The 23,425-nt window shown below is 45.1% G+C and overlaps 1 protein-coding gene across 1 annotated transcript; it reads left to right on the top strand.

The window, feature by feature from the left end:
• The first annotated feature begins 562 nt into the window (after nucleotides 1-562).
• LOC114803145 (wiskott-Aldrich syndrome protein family member 1-like) lies at nucleotides 563-21,963 on the top strand. The gene is made up of 11 exons (XM_029002511.1): nucleotides 563-660; nucleotides 794-939; nucleotides 12,949-13,119; nucleotides 13,201-13,335; nucleotides 14,239-14,392; nucleotides 14,464-14,581; nucleotides 17,515-17,571; nucleotides 18,761-18,912; nucleotides 19,006-19,143; nucleotides 19,495-20,033; nucleotides 20,128-21,963. Exons 3-11 carry the CDS (start codon nucleotides 12,987-12,989, stop codon nucleotides 20,283-20,285), a joined length of 1,584 nt encoding a protein of 527 aa, XP_028858344.1. The 5' UTR covers nucleotides 563-660; nucleotides 794-939; nucleotides 12,949-12,986; the 3' UTR covers nucleotides 20,286-21,963.
• The last annotated feature ends 1,462 nt before the right edge of the window (nucleotides 21,964-23,425 follow it).

Here is a 23,425-nt window from a genome sequence, read left to right as displayed (position 1 = left end):
TCGATTCCGTGGCAAAACCAATGAAAATATTTTTCAGAAAATATTTGCCACGTTCTTCGTGGTCCGAATGTCCACGTTCTGGAAGGTCCGAATGTCCAAAACGTTTCTACCTTTTTTTTTCAAGTCTTGATAATTTCTTACACGAAAAAAACACTTTAGACTAGTGTTTTAAATCTGATACCTTATTTAGGCATCATTGTACAAATTAAGACTGACCCCGTCCTCTTATTTATGTATTTATTTATTTTGAATTGAGCTTTTTAAAATAGTAACCTTGTTTTCTTGTGTACTATTGAATCTCTATGTTTTAACTCACTTTTCTTGTTTGCTGTTGTACATCAATAATTGCAAATCAATACAACACACTCAAAACACTTCGACTTTATCACAGCGGAGCCATTACTGAGACTCGCCGTACGTTAACACGAGGGCGGAATCTAATTAATTACAATCTTATAATGACCGCTGGAGAAATCGCCGCCCCCGATCCTGCCCCACTGCCGACGATTGGTCGGCAGGCCCCCGGGGGGCGGGCTCGGCGCGGGAGCGAGCCAATCGGCCGAGGGTACGCAGTGCGCGCTGCCCAGGTCTGCTGCACGGGGCAGTTCTCTAACAATAGAAAGCGCCGTGCGAGGCTCGTACCATCCTGCGCCCCGAGAGGTGCGTCACGTTCTTCACACGTTCTTCACGGAACCGCGCGTGTTTCAGCCGGACTTAGTGTGGCGCGAGGTCCGGTCGGACCGGGTGTTTTTTTTTTTATTCATTTCCTTTTTAACGCTCTCTTTTTGCGCAGCGCTGGGGCTCGTTTTCCTCGCGCGGTGAGGTTCTAACGGGATCTGCAGCCGCAGCCGCGCATCGGCGATGGGGATCTGAACGCGCCGCTCCCGGTACAGCGTCAAACGATGGCGGAGGCGCGAGTCTAGCGTCCACCCTCTCCAGGTAGGCGCGGAACCGTTTCATCACTGTCATAAAAATCTAAATGTGCCTTCGTTCCGGCAGAACATCGCCTTTGCAGACGCTTCCTCTATTTTCTCGTCAGATAGCAAATTGCTAAATTAAAAAAAAAAAGAAATACACGTGACAACAACACACACAAATACTTGTATTTCCCCGCCCGCCGTGGCTGTGCTGTAAACGGACGCACGGTGGCCATGGTCGTCGATACAATGCAACGTCGCGCGTCGCCCGCAGGTGCCTGCGTGCGTGCGTGCGTGCGTGCGTGCGTGCGCGCGTTCTCTCATCTGTCCCCTCGTGCCGCCGAAGATTTACGGCGCTGGACGCGGAGGCCGAAGGTCAGTGCGTGGATGAAGTCGCGTACTGCGGAATCCCGCTATTCCCACATATATTCCCATATATGTATTCCCATATGCACAGCCGCCCTGGAATACTTTTTATTATTATTATTCCTGCATCGCCCTGCAGTCAGCATGGCATCTGTTCCCGTTACGTCCTCTTTACTCAGTTCTCTTCACACCGAACTGTCACTTTCGGGGACTCGGTGCCACATTCGTTTAATTAACCGACGTAGAAAGGGACAATATTGGCACTTCGTGCGCGCTGACTGGATTGACTGCTGATCTCCAGTCAGGCTGCTGCCGCGCGCATTTCATATTTCACACTTATCAGTAGCAGCATTTGTGGCGTCTGCGGTGACGTAGAACTGGCCAGGAATTTTGCAGTGTCCTTTTTAGGGCGATCTGTGAGATTTTGAGTAGGAAGAATTTGTTATTCAGCATTTATAAGATGCCACAAACTGCACACCAGCAAATATATACACACACACACACACACACACACACACACACACACACACCAGGTGACCAGTGAAGTGAAGTGAAGAACACCTGGCACCGGGTGGGATATATTAAGCAGCAAGTGAACATTTTGTCCTTGAAGTTGAGTCGGAAGCAGGAAAAAACGGGCGACTGTAAGGACTTTAAGAACTGCAGCTCTCGTGAGATGTTTACATTTACGCCATTTATTAGACGCCCTTATCCAGAGCGACTTACAATCAGTAATTACATGGACAGTCCCCCCTGGAGCAATTTAGGGTTAAGTGTCTTGCTCAGGGACACAATGGTAGTAAGTGGGGTTTGAACCTGGGTCTTCTGGTTCATAGGCGAGTGTGTTACCCACTAGGCTACTGCCACCCTGGTGTTCTAGGTCTGCAGTATGATCCAGGATGGAAAACCAGTGAACTGGTGAGAGGGTCACTGCCCTAGTGGCCTAATGGATAAGGCACTGGCCTCCTAAGCCAGGGATTGTGGGTTTGATAAGTGGTGGTAGTAGCCTAGCGTGTAACACACTATTAACCAGAAGACCCAGGTTCAAACCCCACTTACTACCATTGTGTCCCTGAGCAAGACACTTAACCCTAAATTGCTCCAGGGGGGACTGTCCCTGTGCCAATAATGTCCCTGTAACTGATTTTAAGTCGCTCTGGGTAAGGGCGTCTGATAAATGCTGCAAATGTAAAGTAGGGTGATGAGCAGCAGAGTGGCGCAGCGCAAGCGTGCCTGGCCCATAAGCCAGAGGTCGATGGATCGAAGGGGGCAGTGGTGGCCTAGCGGTTAAGGAAGCAGCCCCGTAAACGGAAGGTTGCCGGTTCGAATCATAATCTGCCAAGGTGCCGCTGAGCAAAGCACCGTCCCCACACGCTGCTCCCCGGGCGCCTGTCATGGCTGCCCTACTGCTCACCAATGGAGATGGTTAAAAGCAGAAGACACATTTCACTGTGTGCACTGTGTGCTGTGCTGCTGTGGATCACAATGACTCTCACTTTCACCGGGGATCAAAGCAGCGTCCGCCTCCAATAAAACCGGGACGTTTATCAGGACGTTTTCTTTCCCATCGTGTGCATCCATCAATTTACCTGACATGCAAGCTGGCGGACGCAATGTGGTTGTTTGGTCCTTGGCTCCCGACATGCATGAGGATGGATGGATCTTTCAGGGTTTTGAATATTCCCGCATTTTTGCGCTGTGTGCATTACTGAGCACGGTGGAATAGGACCTTCGATGGTAAAGATGGACAGGACGGTGCCGCGGCCGCTGGATCGCAAGCATTCTGAAACCGAGAAGCCTTGATTTCGAGGGACGAATCACATGGAAGAGACACACCAACGCATGTCTGGCCAACAAGTCAAGAGATGAAGCCCCATCGTCTTCAGCGCGAGTGTGTGGACGAATCATGGCTCCTCTGGCCGCCGGAACGGCAGCGTTTTTCATCACGTGCCCCCCCCTCCTGGGTTTATGTGTTTCCCAGGCCGGGGGAGGGTCCGAGGCGAGCTGCCGGGGAAAATGTGTGAAATCCGAGTCGCCGAGTCGGGACCGCAGCTGCGCTGAAATCTGAGCTCCGTTGTGTCTCTGGGTTTGGGTATTGTGTGTGTGTATGTGTGTGTGTGTGTGTGTGTGTGAACTGTCAAACAGTAACTACTGCATCTTATTCCAAGGAAACAGAACAAATACCGTTCTTTTATTCTTTCTTTCTTTTTTTTCCTTTCGTTCTTCCTTTCAGTATATTACAGTAGTAGGAAACCCCACTATATAGGACACCCTTTTCCCCAAATTCATTACAAAATGATCATATTTTACACCCGCTATCTGGCTTTTGTTCAGACAGCCTCACTTTTCAGGCGTATTTTGAAAAGCCAGTTTTGAAAGAGATCAATGAAAGTCCAGTCGGTTAGCCACAGGATTATTGGAATTCCTATAGATTTTTATTTTTTTTTGGAATCCCAGAACAATTTATTGGGGGAAAGATGTAGGGCTTCAGGAATTCTGTGGGATTGGTGTTTTTCTTTCTTTAACAGAGTGCCGTGGGGGAAGTGTCTGCCGTGTGTAAATTTCATCCTCGGACGTACAGATTGTTTTTCCTGACTGATATTATGGCCCCGGCTGGCCTGTAATGATCCCCATATCCCCAATTACGATGCCACCCACCCCGCAATCCAATTATGTTTTCCAGCACTGGCCCTGAAATCACACTGGTTTTATAATTATTCATCTTATATTACTTATTATTATCAATTACGATAGAACAGAAGATGGCTTTCTGTTGTGCGGCGATGCTTCGTAATACAGAGATGATGGCATTAAAGTGGTGGTAGTAGCCTAGTGGGTAAGACACTCGCCTATGAACCAGAAGACCCAGGTTCAAATCCCACTTACTACCATTGTGTCCCTGAGCAAGACACTTAACCCTAAGTTGCTCCAGGGGGGGACTGTCCCTGTAACTACTGATTGTAAGTCGCTCTGGATAAGGGCGTCTAATAAATGCTGTAAATGTAAATGATTATGAAATAATAAATAAAACTATTGTCATTTCAAATATGGCCGTAACATTCTGCTCAACGCAGGCGCTTTGCATTCGCTTTGAATGATGTGATGTTCTGCGCCGCCGGACTGAAGTGTGGGTCCGTCGCCTTTTTGATGCTCGCGGCAGAAAGTAAAATGTTGAACTTTTTCAAGCGCAGAAAGCGTCAGCCATTCAGTTCCATTTATGCTGGGTCATGAATTTATTACAGATCATTTAAAAGCACTTGTAGTTAATTCCCATATTTTCACGTCGCTGCGTTTTCGGACGGTAAAAACTCACAGGATGCTTCTCTACTTCCCTTCATTCCTACGGTTCTGTGAGATTATACTGAATTCCAGATTTCTCTGTTTCCTGTGACGATGGCCTGGAAATGGAAAAAGAATCGAACAACTCATGAAGCAGCTCATGTGACTGAAAAAAGAGGACAAGTCTGGCAACTCTTATGAATGACAGTAATGTGTGTGTGAGTGTGTGTGTGCTGGAGGAGCATTTGGTGTTAAATCTACATGAGGCACAGAGGACAAACTTAATAAAAGTAAATCATGGTTTCATTATGCATGTTGCTGACATGCAGGTTTTTTTTTTTGTGGATATTTGGATTTTGAGTGTGTGTGTGTGTGTGTGTGTGTGTTGCCCCTCCAGCTGTCGCATTTTTCAGTCATCAGAGGAGGTATTCAGAATATCGCATGACCCCCGAGACACAAGCGAGACACAAACATACACAGTGGGAACGCACATTTGTATGCAAACACCACGCCGCAGTACAGTGCTTGTGTGTGTGTGTGTGTGTGTGTGTGTTCTCGCTCCTCCCCGTGGGTTCATACTCAAAAACCGATCGGGCAGCTCTGACGCCGCGCCTTTCAAACGGCATGTGAGGGAGGAAGAAAGAGGGGGAGAGCCGGAGAAGAGATGAAGCGGTGGGGGATGAAGACGAGGGCAGACTCGAGGGAATGCGCAAGGAGGACCGGTGGGAGGGCGGCGTGCCGAAGATGAGAAAGCGAGAGGCCAGATACGGGGGGGGGGGGGGGGGGGGGGGGGTCACTGCGCCGGTAGCGTTCGTCCACCCAGCTGAGGGCCGGCGGAGACTGAGGCCCTTTGTTTCCGCGTGTCCGCGGAAAGCCGGAGATCACGAAAGGCCCTCTGTGCCGAGCTGCCCCTCCCCGGGCAGAGATCCTGCTGCCGAGCCGGGTTCCCGGCGGCTCTTTTTCACATCGAGCACAGTTTTACTCTGTAATTAACCGATACGGCGAACAGTTAGCGGGGCGGGGTAATTAACTGCACCCCCGCTGGTCACAATACACAACTACAACCACTCATGGCACATAGTACCGTTTTCTTCGCGATGTGAGAAGGGGCTCGTAGTGCCACTTCACGTTTTACCCGTTTGTCAACACCGAAATGGCTGAAATTAGAGCCTAATTAAGAGCTCGCAACGAGATTTCAGTCAGTTCTGCCAACAGTTACAGCTGGTCTGTCGACAAAATGTGCATTAGCACGTTACAGTGAACTTGCCCGGACTTCACCACCAAAGGACACCCCGCCGGTCCCCGCTGACGGACACTGTCGACGTTTCTGCTGGGAACGTTGGTTAGGATGTTCATAAGAAGAAGGGCGGTTAAAATGACTGTGTTTCATTTCCGTGGTTCGTTTTAAATACATAAACGCCAACGCTTGCGTGTGGGCGTGTCTACCGTGCAGGGAGCGCACGAGTGGCAACCAATTATTGCATCTCATTGGTGCGGCCTTGGAGCAATGGTGGCCTAGCGGGTAAGGTAGCTCCCCGCCTAAATAGAAGGTTGCCAAGGTGCCACTGAGTAAAGCACCGTCCCCGCACATGATGGTTTAAAGCAGAGGACACATTTTGTTGTGTCACTGTGTCCTGTGCTGCTGTGTTTTCCTTGTGAAATTGCACAAACAGTGAGTAATCCATTTCTAAAATCATAAAAAATCTTAGTGAACTTAGTGCTCTTGTGAGAGTAAAACCATTAAGTATATGCAAAACATTCCTGTCACACTTGTCTGATCGGCGTCTGATCGGTGTCGGTTGCTTAATCGATTCTTGTTCATGTGTACTATGCTGTTTAAAATGTTCAGGCAGAATTTAACTTTGCATTAGTTGTCATTGTGATGATGTCCTGTGAAATTCACAATAAGAATCACAGGCTACATATAGGAAAAATATATACAGTACATGACCATTTACGTTGGTAGATTCTCACTGAAGGCGTCAAAACTATGAATGAACACATGTGGAGTTATGTACTTAAACAAAAGTGGAGACCTGACCTCCACAGTCACCGGACCTGAACCCAATCGAGATGGTTTGGGGTGAGCTGGACCGCAGAGTGAAGGCAAAGGGGCCAACAAGTGCTAAAGACCTCTGGGAACTCCTTCAAGACTGTTGGAGAACCATTTCAGGTGACGACCTCTTGAAGCTCATCGAGAGAATGCCAAGAGTGTACAAAGCAGTAGAACATGTTTTCAGTTATTTCACTTTTTTTGTTAAGTACATAACTCCACATGTGTTCATTCATAGTTTTGATGCCTTCAGTGAGAATCTACCAACGTAAATGGTCATGAAAATAAAGAAAACACATTGAATGAGAAGGTGTGTCCAAACTTTTGGCCAAACAAATAGGACCGAAACATCCTTGCTGGAGGTTATTGCATAACAGGTTCTGCTATGAAACATGACACCAGACCCGGAGCCTCTCAGGTTTCAGCTGCTCATTATTTTATAAAACTTGAATTTCGGTTGCATGTTCGCACTGACCTTATCACCCGTACAAGTTGCCTCTCCTGCCTTTGTGTGGGCGGGCTTGCGAGAGGGGGAGATTCCCTCCTGACGTTCGGTTGGACAGGTGGGGGTCACGTTGCCACGACGACAAAAGTATCTGTTTCTGCTGGAGCGCCCGGCTTGCTCTTCCTGTCCGTGCCAGCTCGGTAACACAACCACCCCTGAGCGTAAAACAGCAGAGCTCCGGGGCTGAGAGGCTCGGGGTAACCGGACACTCTGTAGCCCGTCTCTGAAACTATACTAGGGGGAGAAAAAACTAACACAGAAACTTTTAAAGTATTTTTTAAAATATATAAATAAATAATATTTTGTAAATATTTGTAATAAAGTCAGAACATCACATACACACATATACATTTATTCATATAAATAAATAAAAACATAAAAAATTACAGGAAAAAATAAGTAAACAAACTAATTAATGCAATGAATTTTAATGTTTTTGAGACAGACAAAAAAAAGCACTTCTTGCTTCTTATGCAACATAAGTGAAAAATATATGCGCGTTCTGCAATTACATAATCAGCCATTCTTATAGTTCACTTACTTCAACAGTATTGCTTGACAGAGGCAATTAAAATATTCATATTGCATTTGAACAGCAAATGTACTCCCCTCTCGAAACTCGGCACACAATTCGGAGTAATGGTCTTTCAATGCTGCTGCTGCTTGCTTTGATGGCAACAACTTTGAACTCTTGGTCATGCAAACAAATCAGCTGATTCAAACCGTGGTTTTATTGTCATGGTTCCAGTTCATTATGCAAGTGGGCAGAATTTTCTTTACAAATGGAAGAATGTGTAATACTGTGAAATAGTTCTTTGCATGAAATGCACATATTATTTACCTGTAAATGGTTTACAGGAGTAAATGCCCGAACATTTTGTTGAACAGTGATTACATGTGACTTGTCATATCGCTGGTTACTTTTTTCCCCACCCACTCCATAATCACATCGTTTTTAGGTGAATAAATATGTTTATAATGGAAAACATGGAGAAAAACAGAATTTAGGAAAAAATAAAACTGATTTCATGGATCCCTAGATTATTCCTGCTGTCCAGTCACATGTTGGGGTGGCACAAGAAATGGATAAAGCAACACAGTGATCTAGGATTGGTAAAATCTAGATTTTTTTGTGCTTCAGTCAACAACCATAAGTACAAAGACCTTTACTGGATCTGGTATTAAAGTGAAAGTTATTGTTCTTTACTTGTGAAATGTAATAAAGTAAAGTGAAGTGATTGTCACATATGATACACAGCAGCACAGCACACGGTGCACACAGTGAAATGTGTCCTCTGCATTTAACCCATCACCCTGAGTGAGCAGTGGGCAGCCATGACAGGCGCCCGGGGAGCAGTGTGTGGGGACGGTGCTTTGCTCAGTGGCACCTCAGTGGCACCTTGGCGGATCGGGATTCCAACCGGCAACCTTCTGATTATGGGGCCGCTTCCTTAACCGCTAGGCCACCACTGCCCTGTGACCTCTGCTTTATACCCATCAGCCTTGGTGAGCAGTGTGCAGCCATGACAGGCGCCCGGGGAGCATTGCGTGGGGACGGTACCTTGCTCAAGGGGACCTCAGTGGCATCTTGGTGGTTAAGGATTTGAATCCGCAACTCTTCAGTCCGCTTTCTTACCAGTTCGGCCACCACTGTCATTGTTTTCATGGCTACGACACATTGTAATTGAACACAGTGGCTGTGGTAGGATCTCTGGACTTGTCCCATTTGCTAATGACTGAGTCGTCCTGGCTGCTGGTCTACGATTTGACTTATCCAAATGAACACGACAAACCCGTTTCAGCCGTGTGTGTGTGTGTGTGTGTGTGTGTGTGTGTGTGTGTGTGTTACATTGTATCATATGTAGTAATGTCACCACATTGTTACAAGGCCTGCATTGGACACCTGTCAGTTTTTCTGACGTTAGAGGACACACACGCCTTACATTATTAGCATGCCCTTATATCTGCATATATTGGTCCAGTAAGGATGTCATAAAATATTGATAGATTGATAATTGGCTGATGTAAAATGCATGGAAATCTGGGCTAATAGCTTTTTAGACCTCAAGGGAGGGCATTAAAATCTGTTGGCCTTGGATACTAAGTTACTTTTATCACCCAGCAACTCGTTTGCACGTTAATAAATGGTCGACTTTGTCTAGTGTTAATTCCTCACATCCCACCGCATACATATTCACAAATAAGAGGTTTATCTTCTTATTGTTATTTTGATAGGAAATTATTCTGGGGCCCATTTTCTTATTATTGATGCATAAGAATGTGGCCTCGCGAGTGGGTGAAATCTACTCCCGACATTTCAGGTCCATGAATGGCATCCATTGAACTGGTTGGCCGAAATCAGCCCTTGTTCTGCATTTTGAATGTCCGCTTTAAGCCGGCTTTATTCCGGCGGCAGTCCATGCAGATACGATATCCAGGGATCACGCCCCTGCCTGTCTACCATGTTTATTTTGCCTGGTGTCAAAGACGAGTGCTTCGGCAGAAGGTCCCGGACTTCACTGACCATCATCCATCACTGACAGGCGAGAGAGAGAGAGAAAAAAAATCATTCTAGGTTTGCATAAACACTAGCGTCAAGGTATGCAGCAGCCTGTCATAAATATTCCTTTTGTTTTGTTATTTTTTGCTATTCTGCCGCATTGTTTACTTGTTTATGCAAAAGTCAGTTTGATTGATATGAATATCTGAGGGAGGTAGACACAGATAGAGAGAAGCGGGAAGCTGAGGAGGAGAGAAAAGCCAGTGGCTCAGCGCTTTTTCCTTTCCCCCCGAACGGAAGAGAGGAGCGAGCGAGATGAAAAGGGAGGGGGAGGGAGGCGGAGAGAGACAGAGACACTCAGTGAAGATGGACGCCCTGCGGGGGGAGCCGTCGGCTGTTTGGCTCATTCAGTTTCGGGGGAGAGTGAAAAACAAATGAGCGCGGAGAGAAGAGAGGGAGGACTGTGAGGGAGGAGAGGAGACGGACGCTTTGGTAAAAGGATAACAAGATATTCTGGTCCGGCGGGGGCGGCGGCGCTGGCTGATGAAGAAGCTTCTGGAAGCCAACAGATCCAGGGTCCCATGCATAAACGCATGACGTCTACATCCGTACTGAGCGGATAGCCTGCATACACAGTAAAGCCTTTACATCTTCTTGTCAAATATAGTCCTGACCTTGAATCCACTGGTTTTGCCCTGATCACCTTTGATTTGGCAGATGCCTTCACACCAACTGCTCGATCAGATATGAGATGCAGTTCAGAGAGTTCAAGTCAAGCTGCTCAGAAGAGCGAGGTCAGCACGTTCGAGTTCTGAGGTTCTTGTTCCACCACCATGGAATCGCAGAGGACAGGGGCGGCCTCGTGTGAGGATGGAAAGAATTCCATCAAGGAATGCAGAGGTTGAGAAGAAGTGCAAGAAGTGCAAGCAGAACCAAAAGTCACTTTGTTGGCAAGCATCAGTCACGTTCCTTGTCTGTTGACTGAGCATTTGTCATGGTGGAAGTCAAATTTATTATTCATTTATTCTTGTATTTATTCACATCATGGTCACAGCGCCACCTAACCAGCTCCTGCGCAGAGTTGCATGTTCCTGACAACCCTCAGGAGTGTGTTGCTTTTGGAGCCTTGGAATTTGCGTTAATTGACATTTAACAGGCTTGGGTTGAGCCTTACTGACATGCACTGGGTGTGGGTGATATAGCCTCTAAATTCTATCACAATAACTCATGGATATGTGCAACGATGTGATGTAATGCATTACATTACATTTTTATGTGTTTACATGTGTGCCATTAATAGTTTTGGACTGTATGATATTGCATAATGTAAGTCCTCAGCTGGTATTATTGTGAACTTTTGTGCCTCGTGAGCTTTTCGTAACCAATGAGCTCACAGAATGAGCTCACAGAACACCTGCAGATGTCCAGTGAATTGGGGAAGGCTTGTGACCTTTGTAGACCAAAATTAGACTCAAACGATCATGATAGGGCAGAGAAATATAAGTCATGAGCGTCTGTAACCTGAGAACGACAGATTTGAGCAATGAAGGCCTGTGTGGCCATTTACTTTTTTTGGTCATTGGTCACACCTCAAAAATATTGGTGACCAACCCAACCCAACCCAACCCAAGGGATGGCACAAATCAATAGTTTGAAATACTGGGGGAAGGTCCATCGAAGGAAGTACCTACGCTAATAAATACTGTATGCTGGATCGAGCAGAGCTGCACCATGACTGCTTGATCTCCAGAAAGAAGCATTTCTTTGTCTATTTCCTGGATGAGTTTTGGGCTTAGTCTGGATTTGCCCTTTGAATTCTCCACAACAGTATGAGGATGTCATAGCTGAAATAAAATTTGATTATTAAACACAGTATTAAACGCCACTGATTACAGACACGGTATACACGAAATGCACTTCACAGCGAGACAAGAAAATAAAAAAAAGACTTTATTTGTTGAGTTCGCTGGGTTCAAAGGTCACAGCTGAGTGCCTGTGGGTGCTGTGCTTACGTAAAGGTTGGTCATTGCTGAGGGGGAGGGCCAGTCCTTTTTGTCGCCCTCTGATGGGCCCTGACAGGATGTGTGTGTGTCTGTACATTCTATTCTCTTAGTCTGAAGCTCATATTAACACACACACACACACACACAATTAAAGTAAAAACATTTAGTTGGAGATTGTCCATTCATGTAGAGAATGAGGTAGACCTCACAAATAAGACACACACACACACGCACACCCAACAGGCTGGGTAAGAAAGTGCCATTCTGTATGAAAGATGACTATGATTTATTGTTTTCAATCACCAGGAGTTGCATGGGGACTTCACATATTGTCACATATAAATTCAAACTGATCTTGGTACCATTTTATTTTATTAGCTCTATTTCCACTGTAGATATCATGAAAAATCACAGTACATGTAAAGAACTGTGAGTGTCAGAATTTTTCCGATATCGATGAATAAGAAGTATGCGTGTGAGAGAGAGAGAGAGAGAGAGACATGACATTAAAGCTCCTCTGACCTTCTCTTCTACCGGGAATTCCTTTGGTAAAATGAAAGAATCGTTTGAAAATGTGTGCTTGTCTGGTTGGTCAGTTCAGAATAAGCTTTTCAGAGTGCCTGGACTCACAACTCGCTGGTCAGTGTTCTGTGTGTGTGTGTGTGTGTGTGTGTTATCACGGCTGCTGGTCCTCTGGTAAAGCTGGCATGTCGAATCACCCGAGTCTCCAGCCCCCGGTGTTCACCCCCCTCTGTGTGCCCATAATCGGGGCTTTCATGCCCATAGTCATGCCCGGCGTGTGTGCAAAGTTCTGAATCTAGACTCTCTTTCAAAAGGCACATGCTGTCTTTTTTTTTTTTTCTTTCAGTTGCCTCACAATAAGAAGCACATGGATGGATGGATGGATGGATGAATGGATGGATAGACTATGACTATCTTTATCATCACTGTTAAGGACAATAACCTACAGTGTGCATGTATGTGTGAACTAGTGAAGCAGGAAAGTTTTTGCCCTTCGCATTTGAGGGGACAAGGGCAAACACATACACACACACACACACCACACACACACACACACACAGACCAGTTCCATTATTTAGGACGCAGGTAGTTTATTTTTAGCTACTCACTTTTCTCACTCCCAGTCTCACATTTAAAGCCTTATTTGTACCCGTGGGTGGGGGCGTTCTTACTTGTTGGGCAGCCGTGTTTGAAAGTGTGACGGACTTTTTCGCCATTTGTTAAGAAAAAAATGCCTGTGTGTGTGTGTGTGTGACGGCGAAACTGTAAGTGTGTGTTCACCCCCCCCCTCTCTCTCTCCGCAGGTGTGCGTGAGTGAATTTGTGCCTGCGTGCGCGTCACAATGCCGCTGGTGAAGCGCAGCATCGAGCCGAGGCACCTGTGCCACACCGCGCTGCCCTGCAGCATTAAGAATGAGTTGGAGTGCGTGACCAACATCTCCCTCGCCAACGTCATACGCCAGCTCAGCAGCCTCAGTGAGTGCGTTTTTTTCTTTTTATTATTGTCCCTAATTCATCTGGTCAATGATGTTGCCTGATTATGGTGTGTGTGTGTAGGTAAATATGCAGAGGACCTGTTCGGCGAGCTGTTTAATGAAGCTCACACGTTCTCCTTCCGGGTGACCTCCCTGCAGGAGCGCGTGGACCGGCTGTCGGTCAGCGTCACGCAACTTGACCCCAAAGAGGAGGAGCGTGAGTGAACGTCCTTGCATGCAAACGCACACTTTCACGAGGGACCACGACAGAAGGGCGTGGCATAGCTCTCTGTAGCAGGATACAGTCACATTTGATCAATTTTAATGACGGTATGGTCACCGCGGCCATGTTCCAAACAGAGGTTTCTAGATTAATGCTGTAATCTACAGCATGCGATTGTGTTTCTGGTTTATATGTTACCGTTAGTGATTGCAGCAGTGTTGTCCAGTTAGCATTAGGGGGAAAAAAGCTCCGAGCAGCGTTGGCGGTTTTGAACCCTGCTCTGTTTCTCCCGAACGTATTGTTCATTAGCCAGTGATGCTAAATGGACTCACCCGAGAATTTCAGGGCTCTCTCCAGCGGCCCCTTCGCTCCCGGTGTTAGCGGTAGCTGGCCAAGAGCTTCCTGAGACTCTGGCCGGTGATTTGTTAGCTGATGGCTTCTGCAGTCACGCTCTCCGGATTAAACTCGCGCTTTACACGGTAGCCGTATCAACGGAGCCGGAAACGGCGGGAGAAGAGAGATGGAGGACGATGGCGAGATTTTGGCCAGATAATCGGCCAGGGGAGGTTCCCTCTGTCCTTAATACCGTTAGTGGGCATTTTTTGGGGCAGTGGTGGCCTAGTGGTTAAGGAAGTGGCCCCGTAATCAGAAGGTTGCCGGTTCGAATCCCGATCCGCCAAGGTGCCACTGAGGTGCCACTGAGCAAAGCACCGTCCCCACACGCTGCACACTGTGATGGGTTAAATGCAGAGGACAAATTTCACTGTGTGCACCGTGTGCTGTGCTGCTGTGTATCACATGTGACAATCACTTCACTTTAAAGTCTTCTCTTTTAAAGACTTTAATATATCTGTTTCCGTATCCGACCTGCCTCCACCCTCTCTCTGTGCTTCTCAGTATCGCTGCAGGACATCACCATGAGGAAGGCCTTCCGCAGCTCCACCATTCAAGACCAGCAGCTCTTCGACAGAGAGACGCTGCCCGTGCCCCTCCAGGAGACCTATGACATCTGCGAGCAGCCGCCGCCTCTCAACATCCTTACACCTTACAGGTCGGCGGCCCCGCCTTTTGCATTCACAAAGAAGGGGTTTTCAAGACGTTAACACTGCTGTGTGCCCCCAGGGATGATGGGAAGGAGGGCCTGAAGTTCTACACCAACCCCTCGTACTTCTTCGACCTGTGGAGGGAGAAGATGCTGCAGGACACGGAGGACAAGAGGAAAGAGAGGAGGAAGCAGAAGGTGCGAGGCGAGGCTTGTTATAAAAGGGCAGTGAACCGGTCATTAAAATACACACGGTTACGGTCACGTATGGTCGTTTAATCATCGTTCTGATGTATCATATCTTTGATCTCGTGTCTGTACCCAGTCTAGTTGTGTCATTAGGCAGCGGGACAGTTTAGGTCTTTACGCACCACGGTACCAATTTCTGGTTTCACTGTCCAAATGACCCAGACAAATCGTTTAGTTTGAAAATTGTCATCAAACAACAACAACAACAGAAATGTATTGTAGCATAAATGAAATCAAGGGTTCTGTAAGATATAACCGCTGTTCCTGGGGTGGGAATCCCGAGTCTAGTACAATTGAATTTGTTCAGGTTGGGTCTGGATATTCGTAACGTCTGTGCCTGAAGACCTCTTGTGTTGAGAAGAAACATCTGGAGGAATGGCTGCAGCGGTTTTCCAGTACGAATGGCGGCCTTTATCGTTCCTCACATAAACAAGCAGTGTGTGTTGTGTGTGTGTGTGTGTGTGTGTGAGTGAGTGAGTCAGCAGGTTTGTCAGTGTCCATGAATGTGTGTGTTTGTGTGTGTGTGTGTGAATGAATTGCCACAGCCCACCGCCCCCCTGTCTGATCTCACATCCAGACACCCCACCCCCCTCAGCTCCATGGACTAATGGAAAACAGATGTGGGTTCGCTCCAGAGAATCCCTCCCTCCCTCACTCACACTCACACACACACACACACACACACACCACATACATTTTATTGGCCGTGTGTAGTTCATGGAGTGTAACTGATGTTTTCATTTTTTTATTCCTGGTAAACAATGTGTGTATGTGTGTGTGTGTGTGTGTGTGTGTGTGTGTGTGTGTGTTTTTATGACAAGTGATTTACCACCAGACAGTAATGGACATCAATAGTGTGGGTTTTTGTGGGTGTGTGTGTATGTGTGCACTCTTGAACCTTTCATACCTTTTAAATAGCAGCGTGCTGCTGATTCAGCATCAGATCAGGCAGCTTTACTCACTCTATCGATTCTGATTGGCTGATACTTCTGCATTATAAAGCCGTGTCAGGGCCATTTACGTATAATCACCGCTTCTTGATAAACATACACAACATTTCAGACACAGTGTGTGTGTGTAAATGTGAATTCTTCCTCATTAGTACTTCACCAGTTTAACCAAAGGGGTGTGTGCATGACAATTACAACTAATTATTAGTAGTCTGTGCCTTTCAAGTAATTACATTTCCTGTTGAATGTCTAGTAGACTAGACGTTTACTCCAGGGCTCCCTTTTTGTAGATAATTTTGGAGCCCTTTGCTACTTCAACACACATACTCTCGCCTTTTGCTACAACATTCATGATAGGTTTCATGATTTTTTTTTTTTTGCAATGCTTTATCAATTTTATTATCAGTTTTAAATGTAATAGTTTATAGGTTTATGGTTGCACGTTCTCCATGCCATCATAGTTTTAAAAAAGTCATTGGTGATTGAGTAATAATTGTGTATGTGTGTGTCAGACATGGATCATATAATTTGGACAATGTTTTACGTTTGCACAAAAAATGGAAAGTAAAAGTTGATTATATTTAGACTTTAAATCTAATTTCTTAGGTTTGCATACACATGTAGGCAGACGTATGGCTGTTAGACACGCGTCCGTGTTTAGATGAGAGCAGACGTGTGTTTTCCTGCTGTAATGGAACCAGGATGATGCAGAAGAGCGGGTTTTATCGGACGGGCACTCGTTCCTCCGCTTCGAGTTGTGAACCTGTGCTCTGTTGCGCTGATTTGACCCAGATTCTGCTCAGACGCTAAAATTAGACGGCGAGCGCCATACCTCTGCAGCAGCGTGTGGGAGAGCCGCTGGTGTTACAAACCATCACCAAAAGCAGAGGGCACGTTTCGATGTGTCACCGTGTGCTGTGCCGCAGTGTTTCCCAATGACACTCACTTCACTTTCACTTCAAGTTCACACCAAGAATTGATTGTGCCATAATCACCTGATACGACATGAAAATGTTGCAGTTTCATCTCGTTCGTGGTAAAGTATCATTAGTACTAAGAATTTGTGACTTTTGGGGCAGAGAACTGGGAATTGTGAGAAACGAGATCAGAAAGACCTTGATGACTTTGGGAAGGAGTTCGTTCCTGGCCTAGAATGAGGGTGTGTGTGCTGTGTGTGTGAGGAGATGTGCTCTCTGCTGTGAGGTTATTTGCTCTGTGTTACATGGGATAATGTTTTTGTCGTGCTGTGCTTTGTTGTGTTTGCTAAGAGCTTTATTTTATTTCAATGGGAACTATTTTCGAACTGGCACTAAGCACAGTGCTACGCACGAATCCTGGGGCTTGTTTGCTAGTCTAAAGTCAGAGATTTACATTAATAAATTAATAGATATAACAAGAAATAAATCGTTAAATCCTTAACGATGCTCACAACAGTTCAAATTGACGGTTGTCAGAGCAATCCTTTGGCTCCTCCCATTTATTAAACAAATTTAAAACACACATACACAATCATTACAAGGCACTCTAAGATCAGCATACACATCTTGAGAAAATGACCAAGTGGTGAATAAAATTCACAGAATTCCCATTTTTATGAAGGGATCCTAAATAGTGCTTTGTCAATTAACATTAATTTTTAATGTTTTGGGACACAGCAACAGTAGTTTTTATCCATTTAATTTTTAATGCTTTTGGAACACAGCAACAGTAGTTTTTATCCATTTATGTAAATCCCAAGGACTCCTTTCACCGTACACTAGCGAACAACCCCACACCTAACACGTAATGTTGCACCCAGTGCCAGTTTGAAAATAGTGCCCTAACTTGCCAACTTCTGTGCTGTGATTAGTTTATTCTGTGCTGCATTTTTTTACTGCTGTCATTGTGTCGTGTTAAACGGTTCCACTGGTGCCTTTCTGTTTTGTTTTGTAGTTGCAAGACCCCCACACGTATGATCAGGTCTATAGGTACTTAGACCTCCCGTGTCAGGTATGTGTTAAACCTCCACCGTTCACTCAGGTGCCTTGGGTTCATCCTGGAGCCCCACCCATCTGGAGTTGGGGCTTTTTGCCTTAATGTTTGTATTTGTATGTTTGTATATTTATAAGATATAATATATTAAGATAAAATTCCTCCTTGGCTGTGGTTCTCCAGGACTGGACCTGAGCACCTATGGTTTTAAAAGCAACAACTGAAATAACAAAGCAGATGTTTTTTTTATGCTTTATTTCTAGATCCTCCTTTTTGGAGTTGACTAATCCAAACAAGTTTCAGCATTAAATTTAACAGCATGCCCTCATTCAGCATCAAAATGACTTTATTTTCTCATCCACAACAGCCTCTTTAATGTAGAGAAGTTTAGCTTCTCAGGGTAAACGTGGTGTATCTGGCACTGTGTTAACTCCAGTTATTAAGTGCTATTAACTCCAGTGCGGAACCAATGGAACTACATGGGGGCGCAGCAGTACTCAACACACAGATGCTCCCTTTTTATTGCACACACTTTATTTACACGTGTGTGTGTGTGTGTGTATATTTTTTATATATATATATATATATATATATATATATATATATATATATATATATATATATATATGCAGTGCATTATGGTGTGTTGCTCAATGCATTTGTGTGTTTACTTGTTCGAGTTGTCGACTGTTGTTATTTGCATTCTGTGTGTCATAATCAATTTAATTTAAATGTGTATTAATAAGTATATATTAGTTGACATTAACATTGTCATTAAAATGGGAATTATGTGAGTTTTATGCAGTCATTTTCTTTCTAAGATGTGGATGTCGATATCAGCGTGTCAGTTTGCCATGCAATGATTGTGCATGTGTGTGTTAATAAAGTTGCTGATCAGAGTGTGTAATTCCATGTTTGTCTTCTCCATCTCGCTCCCGCTGTGTGTTAATGAACAGTTGGGTAATTTTCAGTGATGATTTTATATTTAGTTTTGGCCTTAATATCATTTGACATTATGAGAATTTATAAGGTTTATACTCATTAACAGTGATGTACGCAGTTACCACTGATTTACTTTTCTAGTTCCATTCATTCTGTTTGATAGCTGAAAAAAAAGACACTGAAAATGGCCAAACTGTTCAAAAATGCAGCATAACAAAGCACTGTGTTCATAGCTGTAACTCTCTCTCCGACACCCTCTCTGTAGCTGAAGAACATCGAGCGGCCGATGGACGTGGACAAGATTCCTCGTGCTCCCCACGACCGGAAGAAGGAGTGGCAGAAACTGGCCCTCGGGGCGGAGTTAGCAGAAGACGACGCCGATGACAAGCACAGGGACAACCGAGACAACAACACTCGGTGTGTGTCCCCGTCTTCTTTCTAATGAATCACTTGTAAACAGATCGTATCATTCAACCAATCAAAGATTTACTTGTCTGCGCGACTTTTTAGGCAACCACTGTACGTGGACAACATGGATGGAGCGTTCTCTTTGGCTGCGTTGCCGTATTCGCAGATGAACGAGCTGTTAAACAGAGGAGACCGAATGTATGGCAGACCCCATGAACCCCCACCCCCCCCTCCCATCAGGTACAAAAATACCACACACAGTAGTGTATTATTTTTTTGTGAGGCAGGGTGAATGGTGTTCCCCTGGAGTCTAACATGCAAATGAGACATTAAAAGAAAATAATTTCGAAAAACTTGTATACGACTGTAGGACAGCAAAGTAGTCCAAAAAACAACATATACATATACAGTGGGCAGCAGGTATTATAACAATATAATAAGCGGTACAACCTAGCCAAGCTTTATTTAGTGAACCTTTAGATATAATAATATTGGGTGCTGATATACATTTTGACTGGAATTACTAGTAGGTTATGTAGTATTCAGTATTCAGCTATTGTTTAACCCTTTGTAACGTCCTGCCTCTCTCAGTTCCAGCTCTGGTTTGTCGGACAGTCTTCCTCAGTCTCCGGCCCGCACACCAGTCTTCCTCAACCCCAACGCTCCACCCCCTCCTCCCCCTCCCTTACCTCCTCCCCCACCCCCACTCCCGTCCACCCACCAATCAGGAGCTGGCCTGCGGGGCACGCCGCCTCCCATCCCGCCTTTACCCAACCAGCAGCCACCGGTGATCCCACCCCCTCCCGCCCCCCTTCAGATCGCACCTGGAGTGTTACACCCCGCCCCGCCTCCTATTGCCCCTCCTCTTCACATGGGTCCCGCCTCCCCAGCCCGCCTGCAGCAGGATAAAGCCCAACCTTCAGGGACCACAGACGTCTCGGTCCTGCCCCCTCCACCCCCACCTCCACCGCTGCCAGTCTCAGGAGCCAGAAGCTCCTCCCCCTCTCAGTCAGTCCCATCCTACATGTCGTCTCCCCCCACTCACTCTGCCCACGAACCTAAGCGGCATCCTGCGAACCTGCCACCAATCAGCGATGCCCGTAGCGTCCTACTGGAAGCCATACGGAAAGGTAGGCGTGGCCACTGTGAACAAACATGAACTCATCAGTTGTTTCATGTATCATTTATCAAAAATGATCCAAAATGATTTTGTGTTTCTATCAGGTATTCAGTTGAGAAAAGTGGAAGAGAAGCGAGCTCAGGAGCTAAAACAGGAGCGTGTTGGGAACGACGTTGCCACTATCCTCTCACGCCGCATCGCTGTCGAGTACAGCGACTCGGAGGACGACTCGGAGTTCGACGAGGTCGACTGGGCAGAATGAAGGATGGTTGGAGGAGAAACTAGAGCAGAAGATTCCTCTCTTGTTTTTTCTACTTCTAACATCTGATATGAACAAACTCGATTTTATTTCTCTCTTCTATTGTTCCGTTATTTACCTTCCGTTCAGGGGGAAATTTCAGATTTTAAAATTCTTGCTTTTTCAGAAGATTTTACTGCAAAATTCATCTTTTATTTATGTTTCTGTCTGAACTATGTGCTTTTTTTTATCTGCTTCAAACTTAAAACATAAGACAGTAAGAAGAAAATAAGAAAAAATATGTATATTAAGAGTTTAAAGCCCCACCCATATCAAAATGTGACTCGTTTATGCCACCCTGTGGTCAGTGAAGGAAGTGTGACTATTCGAGGGAAAAATGCAGATTCGATAATGGCCGGCCCCTTGGAATCAGTTAAGGATTGGCCCTGTTTTAGAAGGTGTGGCGGTGCGGGTGCATCTGTATGTTCTCTTCAGGATTGTTTAAATGTCTGTCTGAGTTCAAACGTGTGGTGTTAATGTATGATTAATGTATGATTGTGTAAGAGAAGAAGAAAAACAAGCACGGAACTTTGGCGGTTAGTTGCTGATATTGTGACATCGACAGATTTGTGTTTGTGTTGGTATGAACTGAAACCCCACACTTCTGTCCAATGTGTGTGTGTGTGTGTGTGTGTGTGTGTATGCATGTGTGTGTTTGTTGTTTGGGGGTGAGTCTGCTACAGTGAGCCAATGAGATTTTGACAGAAAGCAAGTCCAGCATTCATGTTTCATGGACCAAAATACATATCTGAAGGCAGCTTATCGGCCAGCAGCCCAACTGGTACCTTCAGTGTTCAGAAATATCAGCGATGAGGAGCTGCCATGGCATCGAGGAGCCACTGCCCCACATCTGACCGTCCTGCCGCAGCCAGCCGTGATGCACCTGAGCCAGGTGGCCAGAATAACTCTGCACACTGTCATAAGCCATATCTTTGGACGGCATATAATGTACATATTTACGTTTATGCAAATTTAATGATCCTCGTGATTTTTACTTTTTTTTTTTACATTTTTCTAAAAGGCTCATACCATTAAAAACTATTCAACAAGAAATTGCTTTATTAAAATAATATGTAAAAGACACAAATTCATTCATAAGATAATAGGGTATTAGTATTAATAATTGAGGATTAATAATATTTTGATGAATATCTATTCAGTGGTTTGGGTTAGGACAGTGTGCTGACTACTTAAATGAGAAATGTGTGTGTGTGTGTGTATAGATTTCATATATTAGAAGGTTGCCAAGAACGTCTGAATGAAAGAAAGAATGTAAGTATCCTTTCTTCTAACTGGTAAAGCAGATAATCGTCTGCATTGTTTCTATTCGGTGCTTCTTAGCCGGAAGACGTTGCGGTGGAGCAGATTCTGACCTCTGACCTGGCTCAGGTGTGAGGGCATCTGGCTCAGGTGTGCTGAGTGCAGGGCTGGCTCGGGAACTGCCGTAGTCTGGTCCGATCCCACATCTTCCCTCCGCTCTCTCATGCCTTACGTCTCTGCGTTCACTTGTGTTCGTTTGCTGTTTCGATATTCTGGGCGTGCGAGTGATGGAAATCAAATCTGACTGAGTTATTGTAAAGTTATGTAACTGTTTAATGTTGCAGTTTGCTTGAATTAATAAAATTTAATGATATGTTCAGGACAATGTCTTTTTGTCCTTTCTTTTTTAATCACCCATGCAACCAGATTCATTTAGCAGTAATGTTTGCTTTATCAAAGTGTAAATGAATAGGTTTACTAGAGGACAATCCTGGCTTTTTAGTTCAAATCTTGTTTTTCTTTTATTCCGTAACCTGAACGTAAAAGGGATAGGATGTCACTCAGTGATACTTTGGAACCTTTAATGTGTTTCCATCTCTGAAAGGACATGTCATCCACACACGAATGAATGGAACCGAATAATGTTCCTCTGACCAATAGAGAGCAAGAGAGAGAGAGAGAGACTGATTAAACCATAAAGACTGTACAGTGTAGAGCCATCTAGTGGTAAAACACAGCAGCGTCACACCAAGGCTCAGCCACAGGTTACTGAGTACTGGTTCACAGTAGATGGTGTGGGTGTGCCTGTGCAGTGGGGAGTCTTTTGAATGTAGTGTGTTTGTGAGTAAGAGTGGTGTGTGTGTGTGTGTGTGTGTGTGTGTGTGCCTGTGCAGTGGGGAGTGTTTTGAATGTAGTGTGTTTGTGAGTAAGACTGCTATGTGTGTGTATGTCTAATGAAGTGAGTCTGGAGCTGTATGAGAGGTCACTGTGCCTGTGAGTGGTCAGTGTGTGTGTGTGTGTGTATAATGAAGTGAGTCTGGACCTGTATGAGAGGTCAGTGTGTGTGTGTCTGTGTGTGTGTGTGTTTGTAGGTAGAGTATATTAACAGCTGTCAGTGTGTGATGTGTTTGAGTTCCAGCTGCCTGTGTAAGCAGGGAGGTCCATGTTAATCTTTAATCTCCGCAGACTCTCCCATCTTCTCCAGCCTCATCAACACAATTACTATTTCCTCACAAAAAATTTACTTAAAACATGACAGCTATATAATAAATCTCCCTGAAATATATAATTGTGTCATTAATTAAACAAAATGACAATTATGACGAATTCCTTGATTGGCACTTGGTTTATGCGGCCATTGGCAAAACCAGCTTGTTCCGTTTTTGAAAGTTATGCATGAGGCGATGACGTACACTGCGCCTTTAAGAGCCTCATTCACAAGCTAAGACTAGCATGAACCTGACATGGAGCACATTTTCCTATTAATTCCTGAAACTCTTACACACACACACACACGTACATACATTACATACGTACATACAGTGGAACTGTGTGTGTGTGTGTGTGTGTGTGTGTATATATATATATATATATATATATATACACACACATCCTTTTTCCTAATTAATGTACACTTTTGTTGTTGACAATTTGCCGATTTATTAACAAGGAAAAAATTGAAATATCACATGTTCCTAAGTATTCGGACCCAGTATTTGCAGTGTTGGCCCTTTTTTTCAAGACCTCTGCACTCTGCCCTGGCATGCTGTCAGTCAACTTCTGATTCAAATCCTGACTGATGGCGACCCGTTCCTTCATAATCAGGGTTTAGAGTTTGTCAGAAT

This window comes from Denticeps clupeoides, chromosome 14 (genome assembly GCF_900700375.1).
Source record: "Denticeps clupeoides chromosome 14, fDenClu1.1, whole genome shotgun sequence".
In the NCBI taxonomy this organism is placed as follows: Eukaryota; Metazoa; Chordata; class Actinopteri; order Clupeiformes; family Denticipitidae; genus Denticeps; species Denticeps clupeoides.
This window is presented reverse-complemented; position numbering and strand designations above follow the sequence as displayed.

Bases quoted from the DNA above. Each gene is read 5' to 3' on its own strand.
- LOC114803145 (XM_029002511.1), top strand. From the start codon at position 12,987: ATGCCGCTGGTGAAGCGCAGCATCGAGCCGAGGCACCTGTGCCACACC. The intron at 13,120-13,200 runs GTGAGTGCGTTT...GTGTGTGTGTAG, and splicing joins ACGCCAGCTCAGCAGCCTCA to GTAAATATGCAGAGGACCTG. The intron at 20,034-20,127 runs GTAGGCGTGGCC...TGTTTCTATCAG, and splicing joins ACTGGAAGCCATACGGAAAG to GTATTCAGTTGAGAAAAGTG.